The sequence below is a fragment of the Doryrhamphus excisus genome, linkage group LG1 (genome assembly GCF_037039965.1).
Source record: "Doryrhamphus excisus strain RoL-2023G ecotype Guam linkage group LG1, RoL_Dexc_Guam_v1.1, whole genome shotgun sequence".
NCBI classification, from domain to species: domain Eukaryota; kingdom Metazoa; phylum Chordata; class Actinopteri; order Syngnathiformes; family Syngnathidae; genus Doryrhamphus; species Doryrhamphus excisus.
In genome coordinates, this window is record NC_136357.1 from 12,934,587 (window position 1) to 12,947,298 (window position 12,712).

The window sequence follows — 12,712 nt, forward strand, 5'->3', positions numbered from 1 at the left end:
TGGCAAGACCAACAAGGCTCCTGCTTTGGTTGTACAAAAGCCAAATGGCACCTCGTACTCCCTTAGCACCCCCCTACAGGACACCACAAAGGGCACGGCCAAAAGCCTTTTCCAAGCATGTGGAAAGTTTGGACAGACTCCCATGAATCCTCCAGTACCCTTGCGAGGGTGTAGAGCTGGTTCAGTGTTCCAAGACCAGGATGAAAACCATATTACACTTTTTGTAACCCAGGGGCGATGATCGTAGGGTCATACCCTTCTTTCCAGCACTCTGGAATAGACTTTCTTAGACTTGAAAAACAGCCTTCATCCTGCAACAATCCTGCAACATCCAAAAACCCACACATTGTATTCATTCATTATAAGCTATTCATTTAAGAATATGTAGTAATGCCAAAGAAGACATTCATTTATTTTCTACCGCTTTTCCTCACTAGGGTCACGGGGGTGCTGGAGCCTATCCCAGCTGTCTTCGGGCGAAAGGCGGGGTACACCCTGGACACATATAGACAAACAACCATTCACACTCACATTCATACCTATGGACAATTTGGAGTCACCAATTAACCTAGCATGTTTTTGTGGGAATGTGGGAGGAAACCGGAGTACCCAGAGAAAACCCACGCTTGCACGGGGAGAACATGCAAACTCCACACAGAAATGTCCAAGGGTGGAATTGAACCCTGGTCTCCTGGCTGTGAGGTCTGCGCGCTAACCACTAGACCGCCGTGCCGCCCCACAAAGAAGACAATTATGCATAATTACATATTAAAAAGAAAGACAACCAGCTGCATCCAGAGGTGCATGGCTGAAGATATGTTGGACAATCTAAGTCAAAAGTATCAGTGAGAGTGTCAGGTGAGTGTCATTATAGGCCATAAAGCAGACAGGCGGGTTCATGTATAATTCCTATGTTTTATGGTGGGCCGTGCTCCCATATGGCTGTGCTTAAAAATAAGACTATTTCCAAAAGGTAATCCCCGTGCTTTGTGTCATCCACCTTTTTTACTGCTCCTCCTCCTTTAATGAATAGCTGTCCAATAAGGCCTTTTATTGTCTTAGCATATGTTGCTTTTATTAGGGCAAAATAATTAGCTCGTGCGCATCACGTCGGAAGTCCTGTCGCCGGATAAAAATGAGATAGTTTCACAAGTCGCTGGGCAAGTCCTTCTGACTCGCTGTCATTTTCCTCTTGGATGCTTCACACTGTGTCCTAAAGCCCAGTCGTCTCCTCCGTGCCTCCTTTGTCCTTTGCGCCTTCTTGCTCTCCTCCTTTTGTTGTTGCCTCAAGCATGCACGGTTTCAGAGGTAAGCAAAAGATGAACAATGGCACACTGTTGATGACTGACACTCGCTTGATCTTATCTTGGACGGAAACTAAGCAGCCTATAGAGCAAGGGGAGACATAGTGGGTAAAACCGTTGCATCTGTCACTCCTTCATAGTTCATCTCCTCACACTCATTCTAAACTTTTGTCTTCCATAAAGTAAATAAATGGAATATTTTATCTCCTGGAGTACAGTCCATCCATCCATCTTATTCTGCTTATCGGAGATCAAGTCGTGAGGGCGGGAACCTAAACAGGGAAGCCCATACTTCCTTTGCTCCGGCTACTTTGTCCAGGTGTTCCCAGGTCAGTTGAGAGACATAGTTTCTCCAACTTGTCCTGTTTTTTCCTCGAAGCCTTCTGCTGGTCAGACGTGCCCTGAACACCTCCCCAGGAATTATAGTTATATCCAGTACAGACCGAAAATGCTGTAATTATAGCTGGGCCTTTAAACTGTGAAGACAAAGAGGCGTTACTCACACACACATACACACACACACACACACACACACACAAGAGACATAAAATACAGCAATAAAACATTAAATACAAGAATTGAATGAAATAGTAATACGAAAATAAAAGCCAAAGCACTAGCAACCTTTCCAGCTCAATAATGAGACCACTACACTATGTAGTTATGACTGTCACTTTCAGAGTATTTTTGTACTGTAGTGTGAACAGGCTTTTGTCTCCACATGACCTGAATACATATGTGGCTGTGTGCCGAGAGGACAGTTACATTTGCTGATGTTTTGGTGATTTTTCAGCCAACAGAACCTTTACAATCTGATTATTATCTAATGGTGGTCGTAACAGTTCCGTGTTGAGAGTAGTTTAGCTACATGTGAGCCATACATAGCATATTCTTCCCCAGCAACAGAACCAATGTTATAATAGCAGTAGGAAGAAAACTGCTCAGCCGTTATTAATACCACCAATCACAGTAATGCAACCAACATTTTAAAGCGCATGCAGAAGTAGATAAAGGCGTCACTCTACTGCACTGTGTGTATACTTGCAGCCCTGACTCCCAAAAGGTCTCACTCCGGTCACGCCAGTGGTCTATGGAACAAACGCATGAAGGTGCTGAAACCAACGCACAGAGTGAACTGTCTTCCTGTCTGTTTGGAGGCGGGAGACGAGGAAAACAAGCATGCACAAGACAATACATTGATGCTGGCATAATTATCAAGTTCATTTTGATTTCATTATTATTATTTTAATCTTGCGATATCTTGTGACATCCCTACTAACGCTCACAATACTTAAAATGCAGCTACTGCCAACTTGAAGAGTTGATAAAAACTCAGCGAATATAGGTGACTAAGGTTGATTGAAGATTCATTCATTTATTCATTTTCTACCGCTTTTCGGTAGCATGGGGGTGCTGGAGCCTATCCCAGCTGTCTTTGGGCAAGAGGCAGGGTACATCTTGGACTGGTCGCCAGCCAATCACAGGGCACATATAGACAAACAACCATTCACACTCACATTCATACCTATGGACAATTTGGAGTCTCCAATTAACCTAGCATGTTTTTGGAATGTGAAAGGAAACCAGAGTACCCGGAGAAAACCCACGCATGCACGGGGAGAACATGCAAACTCCACACAGAGATGGCCGAGGGTAGAATTGAACTCCTAGCTGTGAGGTCTGCGCGCTAACCACTCGACCGCTGTGCAGCCTGGTTTGGATACATGAGTCATAAATAATTGCTTTACGGGATGGCGATATCTGCAGCAGTTACTTAAGTTGAATTTGTTTTTATATTCACCCCAATTATCAGCTGCTTCCAACACCTCATCCTCTTTGCAGTTGCAGCTAAAATTAGATCATTAACATTACGAGAACAAAGTGAACGGAAACAAACTGGCAACACTTCTACCAGGCTTCCTGATAATATGAGTGTCTTTGGCTGAGGTTGAGGAGGCATGATGATGAAGGAATAGAAAGAGAAATTAGTGTTGGGGGGAAGGGGCAGTCTCCATCCTGTCCCTAATGCCCCCCAGGGGAGCATGTTGCCAGTAGGTGAGTATTAGCCACAGCCTGCGGGCTAATGGAGGGTATGAATTAAGAGTTTAGCACCATGGAGAGCCATGATGGTCAATTTGTGTGAGGAGCGGGTATGCTACCTATTCCTGTAAAGGTTGTCCAGGCCACCTTCGCTGCTCTCTGATACAAGTCGGTGATTTGTTCAGTTTCTATTAAGAGTTGACCTTTTATTTAGCAAAGGCGCTACACCTTGACTAGCTCATACACAGTGACCCCTGGAGTACCTCTGCCAGGGTGACAAAGGTCAGTGGAGAGTGTTGGGAGTGTTTTAAGTGTGCTAATGTGCTGTGCTCACGCTCCACTGGACAAGCTGAATGAAGGGACAGCTTGTTTATTTGATGGGGGTGCCGCCACGTCACCTCCCCAGCTGGACCAGGCAGGTACGCTCGGCTGTCGGCTTGAAAAGGTTACAAAAAACGTTTCAACCTAAAACAGGCTTTCTTATGTGGCGGACATTTGTTAGTGATGTACAATATCAATATATTTTTTAATTGAAAATAAATCTGAAAATAAAAGTAAAGAAAGAAAATAAAAATCATTTTAAATTTAATAAAATCAACCAACATAATGAATAATAATTAATAAAATATAGTAAAATAAAATTAACTACAATACATGAACTTAACAAAACCCATCCATCCATTTTCTGTGCTGCTTATCCTGACAAGGATTGCGGGTGTATGCTGGAGCCTATCCCAGCTGTCTTCAGGCAAGAGGCGGGGTACACCCCGGACTGATCGCCAGCCAATCACAGGGCACATATAGACAAACAACCATTCACACTCACATTCATACCTATGGACAATTTGTAGTCACCAATTAACCTAGCATGTTTTTGGAATGTGGGAGGAAACCGGAGTACCCGGAGAAAACCCACGCATGCACGGGGAGAACATGCAAACTCCACATAGAGATACCCGAGAGTGGAATCGAACTTGGGTCTCCTAGCTGTGTGGCCTGCGTGCTAACCACTTTGAAAAAAAGTAATGATGCTTTGAATGTTACTTTACTTCCTGTGTGTAACATCCAAAGCCTTGTTGAGACTGCTGCTTCTTTTAAAGTAAGCCAAAGAAAAAGCAGAGCACACAAACCTTGTCAGTTAAAGTGCGATGTGTCCTCATGTCACGCCAAAGTGCAACTTTAGTCTCTGCGGAATTCATCCACTTTATTTCAAAAACACAACACGTTTGCAGCCCTGTGATTGGCTGGTGACCAGTCCAGAGTGTACCCCGCCTCACGCCTGAAGACAGCTAGGATAGGCTCCAGCACCCCCGCGACCCTTGTGAGGAAAAGCGGTAGAAAATGAATGAATGAATGAATGAACACGTTTGCACTGATTTCAATGGTTATTTATTAAATGTAAAATATCTTTAACACACAATAAAAATCAGACATCTCCATCTATTTGAAACATCACATGTTGGGGAAAGAAACAACAAAACCAAACCAATAAAAGCATTTTAGAAATTGAAGCACTATCCACCTTGAATGAAAGCTATAGTCCATGAAGTCGAGCAGAGGGCTGAGGCATAAAGAGCACACGTCCTCCATTCATTTCCCCGACAGGAAACAATGACTGTTTGGGGTCCTCTTTTCAGGCCCGACTACGCATGCAGCGGGCTGTTACATGATCATGAATGGACATATGCTCCAATTATGTGCCATGCTACCTCTCCATAGTGTCACGATAGAGGTCAGCTCCTCCCTAAGCCCCGCCCCCCTCCACTTTCAACATCACCGCTCAGGTCTTTGGCCGTCCGTGTGCTCTGCCTCAACCCTCGCTACGCTAGCGAGGAACACAGAAGCGCCCACAGGAGGAAGAAAACAGGACTTGTACACATGTGGTTCTAGAGCAGGGATGGGGGCCATACTACATTTATTCAAAAATATATATATAATGCAACGTCAAAGCTATTGTGTGTTTTTTTTTTTAAACATTTAGAATTTCATGATAGGCTGTTGTGGACCATTTAAGGCCCGTAGCGTTCCCCACCCCTGTTCTAGAGAGAATATTGCCGCACAATATTATCCATATTTATTTATTTATTTAAACATTTTCTTTTTGAACATTTTTTTTTGTTTTTGTTGTTTTTTTACATTTTTTTCCTCAGGACATGCCATATGAGAATTTTAGGATAATTTATAAAAGTACCTGAAAGACTTTGCTAGTGGATTTATCATGCATAGCCGTTGTATTATGTACACGTGTTTGTATGTACAAGGCCCAAAAACAGACTGCTCTACAGTACTGGCTTTATTTACAACACCACCGCGTCAGGGAGAGGTCAATGTCATATAGCTACAGATGGAAGGTGGAAGGAGTGTTGGGGTCACATGCAAAAAGGTCAAAAGGGGGCTGACACAGAAGAGAACACTGCATAAAAAATAACATTACTGCTACGTCACATATCCCCCTCACGCACGCACGCACGCACACACACACACACGTACACACACACACTACTTGCTTTTGAATACGCTTGTTAAAGAGTTTTGCACAATGATACAGAATGAGGATCTCACTTTCATTGAGTCCTTGGGTGTTTGGGATCTCAACTGGTGAGATTGGAAGACTTTGATCACATCCCAGGGTGCTTTGAGAGTCCATGGTGGCTTTTACGTATTGTGATGCTGTTATGTTGTTGTCCACTTAAACATTTTGAAACATTTTTTGTACATTTATTTTAATTGGCAGTGCTTAACAAATATATCAGACCAGCAGAATGTAAGATGCCCTAAATTAACAATATTTGTAATGATTTTCAGATTTTTGTTATGTTAATACACCACTATATAGACGCTCTCTCACCCAAATGATATATGTAATGCTAAAATATAATAATAATGTATAATAATATACTGTATAGTTAAAAAAAGTTTTAGATGTTTCAGGTTTGATTCATGTATTTCCTGTTTCCACATTACTAAGTAACTAATTATTATTATTTTCATTTATTTAAGTACAGTGGAACGTTGTTTGCATCATGTGAACAACATAGCAACCAAGCTATAGCCACACTGTTGTTATCGTTGACATTCTTACACTGAAGAACTACATTGCTGGCACAGTGACAACCGAAAGGTAATGCTACATATAGGAGCATGATGTTTTGGTTTTTCATTTTGCAAAAGTTAACACAAGTTAATGTGAAATGTGAAATCCATACGGCCAGGAAGGAAGCTTCACTAACCAAGGTTCCACTGTTAACTTGCTTTAGCTTTTATTTGTAATAATAAATCATATTAAAACATTCAATTATAAAAAATAAAAAACAATTATTGCAATTCATATTTTTCCACAAGTTCCATTTTTTTTCATTTATCTGCCCAAGTAGGAATTAAGACTGTAGTGTTAGTTTTAGTAAATCTAGGCAGCTTTATTTATACAATTGAATACCACTTGCACATTTGTTGAATCCACTTAATTAAGTTCAAAAATGCATATAACCCCAAATAGCATTATAAAGTAGGCCTCACATTATCATTAATTTCACATTAAGTTTTTTTTTTTCTGGTAGTAAGGCTTCACAGCACATTAAGCCAATGTAATATAAATATGTCTTCAATTGTTTGAGGGTGGTTAAGACAGCAAACTTGAAACACCGCAGATGCCCTGAAAGCTACTTGAGATGTGATCATCATGGAATACAGGTACTTGTAGGAGATAGAAATACATTTACAGCTTTAAATGTACACCAAAGTAGATAACGCTCATGTAGATTGTCCTCTTGATTCCTTCACTCTTGTCCAAACATGTATGTATGTATTTATGTATATATGTGACTCTGTATTGTATATAAGCTACATCACACCGAAGTCATAACAGAAGATCCAACATTTATCCAGCTTTGTTTTTCACACAGAACTCAGCATAACTGTGGTGGGACATAGGTGGGACATAACTGTATAACAGCAGTAGAAGTCCTTGTTGGACAGCGACAATTACTTTCAACACAATAGAATGAGAGACACTAGTGACTGTTGCGATTTTGCCAAAAACGTTTACACACAGGCTATTTCCCGCCTCTGTTACTACCTCTCAAGGTGTAAATTCTGTGTCAGCAGTTTGAACTTCGACTCTTGTTACGTAGCTTTTCGGAAGACTTTGATTTTACCGAACACTGATACACAAAGGCGGTGTCCGGCCTCTGTTAGTACTCTACATGTGGACATATTTCCTTGTTCACTTTGTTGTCCCCGTTTGTGATTTTTGATGAATAGTCTTCCACAGAGACTGTGGCCAGCTTTTATAAGCAGTGTGATGGGACTCAACTTCCTGTTAGTGTCACATGCTCAATGTTTATCACGATGCTAAGTGGCTACATGGCTACTGTATATTAATTCATTCATTTTCTACCGCTTTTTCTTCACAAGGGTCGTGGAGGCGGGGTACACTCTGGACTGGTCGCCAGCCAATCACAGGGCAAACAACCATTCACACTCACATTCATACCTATGGACAATTTGGAGTCGCCAATTAACCTAGCATGTTTTTGGAATGTGGGAGGAAACCGGAGTACCCGGAGAAAACCCACGCATGCACGGGGAGAACATGCAAACTCCACACAGAGATGGCCGAGGGTGGAATTGAACCCTGGTCTCCTAGCTGTGAGGTCTGCGCGCTAACCACTAGACCGCCGTGCCGCCCCTGGCTACTGTATATATATTATATATTATAGTGCAAGTCGGAACATATTTTTTTCTTGAAGGGTAGAGGCGACAAATGCTATGTTAAACATGAAAAGAAGGTCGCATTTGAAGTCAGTGTTTCAATTAGGATGGTCTGCACGTGGCCTTCAGTTGCGGACTTGAAATGGGATGAGGCTAATTTGTTTTTTTCCCTCACCAAACTCATTCCAACTGTGCACTTGGGAGACAAGAAAAGGACCTTTTCTGTCATGTTGTGAAACTGTTGTGATGTAATAAGTCGCAAGTGAAGTCATTCTGATTGATTGAGAGAAGGCATTAGCAAGAAAGTAAAAGTTTTCCTAGCTGAAACTTTTATTAGCATGGTCTCTGTTTGGACTCAAAGTCAGTCGCGTTAAAGGCGGTGTGAGCCGGCGAGCGTTTGAAAGGCGTCTAAGCGGCGGAGGCGAGCCACATCAGATGACGGCGCAGTCGTGTGAACCTTCCAGCTCGGAGACACTGCTTGGCATTTGTCCCGTCTTTGATAGGGAGACATGTGACGGCGAGGGGGGCCGTGTTATCGCCTGGCTGGCAGGTTAGACAGACAAGCTCTTTCTGCTTTCATCAAAACGCTGCAGCAACTTTACTTCCAGCTTCCTTGATGACAAAGATTTCTTGGAGTTCTGGATTAGCATTTTTTGCACATTTGTTGGTTTTTCTGCACAGCTGCTTGTTCAAACAGTTGGCGTGTGTGTGTGTGTTTGTGTGTGTTTGTGTGTGTTTGTGTGTGTTTGTGTGTGTTTGTGTGTGTTTGTGTGTGTTTGTGTGTGTTTGTGTGTGTTTGTCGCCCTCAGTCGTCACATGGCTTCCACTTCTAAACTCTCCCTGTCATGAGCAGATCCGTCGTTTTCTTTTTTAGCTTCACATGAAAAGCCTTTTGAGCATGCGGGCTAATGTGTGTAATTCCGCCTGACGTCTTTTATTCCACTTCCGTTTTCTAAATGTCACTGAAATCTCCCGTCCAGCGGTGGCGTGAATATTCCCGCTAATTACTGACTGATGGCTTTGGGGGTTGCATTAGGGAAAGTTATGTTTTGATGCTTGTGAGGCTTTACACTTTTGCTTGGAAGACTTACTGACACCGAGCCATATTGTGTGTTTGTGTGTCCATGTGGGTGTGTGTGTGTGTGTGTGTGTGTGCACCATTTCCCACAACTCCTAAAAGCCACACTAATTCCATCATGTGAAAACTATACATATTTATAGCCTATATACATAAAAAGCGTGGTAGTGGGGGTCGTCACTCCCAGTTCTTCTTCACATGGTCCCATAGACACCCAGTAGAGACATAAATAAATAAATATATGTATATAAATATATGTACAGGGGAAAGGAAGTCTTATAATGTTCTCCTCCATCTTTTGTGTGTCCACAGCAACAAGGTGCCGCCACCACGGTGTACTGTGCCGTGGCTCCAGAGCTGGAGGGCGTGGGCGGCATGTACTTCAACAACTGCTTCCGCTCCGTTCCCTCTGTCCAGGCACAGGACCCTGCTGCTGCCGTCGCCCTGTGGGAGTTGAGCGAGCGCCTGGTGTCGCAGAGCTCGACTGGGGTCCAGGCCCTGTGAGCTGAAGAGGGGATGCCGGTATTTTGTTGTCCGGTTGGGTGTCGGCAAATGAAGAGTAAGCCTGATTGACTGTAGTACATACAACTGAGCTGCCAGGAGTGTATGTCTGTATGGACATGTCACCGCACCAAGGAGGATGAAAGTCCTATATACACTTTCTTTTTCCTTCTTCTGTTTCCATATATTCTTTTTAAAAAAAGCCTAATTCAAAGTAAATGTCGGTTTCCTGATAGATATCCTCCTCTCTGTGGTTTATGCATCTGATTCCAGCAATAGTGTAGCACTATTTTGCAGATATACAACACTATTAGACTATTAGAGCCACACTGAACAGAAACAAAATACAAGAAAAAAGCTGTGATTCGAAGACTTAAGTAGTCATTTATCCAGATGGAATTATATGAACAAAAATGTCAATTAGAATATTGCTAGAAAAAAAAATTATAAGGAAAAAAAGTCATCATTTCATGGGGATTAAAATAATTTTGAAGGAATAAAGTAAAATAAAAAAAGTTATTATGTCATAGAAAATAGTCACAAGGTGACAAGGAAAAAACGTGTACTTTGTTAAATGTCATTTTTTGGGGTGATTAAAGTCAAGTATGGAGATGTTCATTTTTCAGTTATTTCCATTATTTTTCAGAAAAATAAAGTTGTAATATTACTGTACATTAATAAGATACCCTTACCTCTAAATACCTCTTGTTTTAGAAGTTTGAATATCACAAGAAATATAATGTGTCTATTTGAGTAATAGATAGAGTAATAGAATAATACATAATTCATTCATTCATTTTTTACCGCTTATCCCCAGGAGGGTTAACAAAAATTATATTAATATCACATGAAAAAAATGCTTAATATTATGAATGAAGTGGTTGATTTAAGTTGTGTTGTCATGACTATAATTTTAAAAAGTCAACACAACACATGATCAAAGAAGTCATTGTCAAAGTATATAGTCATATGAAGAATTAAAAAGGTTGAATTTCACAATTAAAAAAACATTCCAAAAACTTGGAAGTCATTTTAATATTCACTTAAAAAAAACAAAATCATTCATCAAAAATCATTAATCATCAACTTTTTCCCCCTCTCTGTGTTTCAGTGTGGCTCTATTACTTCCCTCGTCATGTTTTTGGTTTTCTTGTCTAGTTTAATGTACTGTAAATGTTTGCGTACCTTTAGGGGTGGGGCTAAGGAAATAATGATCATTCACTCATGGACGTATCATCACATCAGAGGTATGGTTCTACAGAAATCTGCAATAATTAATTAAATTTTTTTTTCTCTTTTTAAATAACGTCCCCATTTGTTGCCTGTACAATATTTACAATATCCTGACTTGTGTAATGAAGTGGGTGTGTAATGAATCCATCTGTGTATATATTTAAAAACTACACTAGAGGTATTGGTTTTGGAATAGCAAATATGTTTTGTTTCGATGAAGAGTCCTGGATTTCTTTTTCTTTTTCCCTGGTCAGAAATGTGGTAGATTTCCGTCTCTTGTTTTTCTTTTTTGTTGTTTTTTTTTTTGAAGAATTTTGCTTTGTATATTTTACACTGATGCTGCTGTGGGTCGTTTTCCATGACGTCGCCATTGGGCGGGAAGCTTTTGAGACGTTGTGCTTTATGGCAGTCCAGGAGCTGTAAGTCGATCTTGGAGTGTCAGCATTCCAGTCAGTGGAAGGAAGGACATCTGTGGAGAAAAACAAAACTCAACTTAGACAGAGCCACAAATAAAAAGTAAATGGGTTTATTGTAACTTGGACATGCTTTGTTTTTGGAAACACTACTGGCCATTAGGGGGAGGTATTTGTGTAGGCAGAAACACTGAATATGTTCACGACTATTTCTTAGTGGCTGGACTGTACTCTTATGCAGCATTAACACACACAGCATCTCTAAAGGCATATTTTACTTTTTAAATTCTAACATTCTTTATTCAAGACAGTGCTTGCAGATGGGCTGTGCTATTTATTAAAAAAACAGATGACACAGCTGAGCTCACAGATGTCCTGCACTATCCTTCTCTGCAGAATTTCCTTTTTTATGATTAGTATTAATCAAAAATTGAAAAAAATAGCACATGTTTGGACACATGTAGTGTTTGTATACACAGAAGGTGATAGCGGTAGAGTGCAGATGTCTTATCGCTGTTCTTTCACAGCACATTCCTGGAAATGATCTACAACACATATACTGTGCAGGAACCTCAAAGCAATAATTGTCTCATATTAATAACCCTGCTGGAAATGTGAATTTAAAAAAACATGTTAACATATTAGGATCCTATGACCAGGAAGTTAAATACATCACAGTGGAAGAGACTGGAGCAAAACAAAGGCTTCCTCTATCCACTGTCCATGGTGCTGATTGTATTCATGAAATTTGTCTATTGACAGTTGTAGAACTGATCCACATCAAACATCCAACTAAGACCTAGGTATGTAAATCTCTTTGTGTGAGCTAGGAGACCCAGGTTCGATTCCCCGCTCGGGCATCTCTGTGTGGAGTTTGCATGTTCTCCCCGTGCGTGCATGGGTTTTCTCCGTGTACTCCCACATTCCAAAAACATGCATGTTAGATTAATTGGCGACTCCAAGTCACCATAAAAGTCAGATGCAATCTGTAGTTTGTAGAGAAAAGCCATCCAAACTCACATGGCGCACAAAGTAACCTACCTACCTACTGTACCATGTGGGTAGACAAATATCTATGCAGAATAACCATGACCAAAAAAACACATATATTCTGCCGCAAGACATGCTGGGTAGTTTGTGGCAGTCTTTCCTCCCAATACTTTGCCACTTTGCCAATGAGTGTCTCTCCCATGCGCAGCTCAGCCTAGCTTTTGCCGTAGTATTCCAATAACAGTCTGTGAGGCGTTCAAGGAAGCGTGCGATCGAAGACACCTTCAGGCGCACATCAAACGAGCAGAAATGTGAGTGAAGTGGGAGGAGCCTGCCTGGCTTCCATAGCGAGTGTCATCGATCAGCTTCTATCGGAATCATCTGATAGCTGATCAATATGCTACACTTCCTCTCAGCGGGGTGGAGGAAAGAAGAGGACCTTG

The 12,712-nt window shown here is 41.3% G+C and overlaps 2 protein-coding genes across 2 annotated transcripts in view; one reads left to right on the top strand and one right to left on the bottom strand.

Annotated features, from left to right (window-relative positions):
- The window catches only part of wwox (WW domain containing oxidoreductase), a 190,564-nt gene extending 180,179 nt beyond the window's left edge, over positions 1-10,385 (top strand). Inside the window, exon 9 of the mRNA XM_058076314.2 lies at positions 9,445-10,385. Within this exon, the coding sequence (XP_057932297.2) occupies positions 9,445-9,636 (192 nt within the window). The 3' untranslated portion in view covers positions 9,637-10,385. The remainder of the gene's footprint in view (positions 1-9,444) is intronic.
- Positions 10,386-10,687: 302 nt separating this feature from the next.
- Positions 10,688-12,712, bottom strand: part of LOC131131539 (transcription factor Maf-like) — a 44,360-nt gene continuing 42,335 nt past the window's right edge. The window contains exon 3 of the mRNA XM_058076318.2: positions 10,688-11,335. The gene's annotated coding sequence lies outside the window, so the exon portion shown is untranslated. The remainder of the gene's footprint in view (positions 11,336-12,712) is intronic.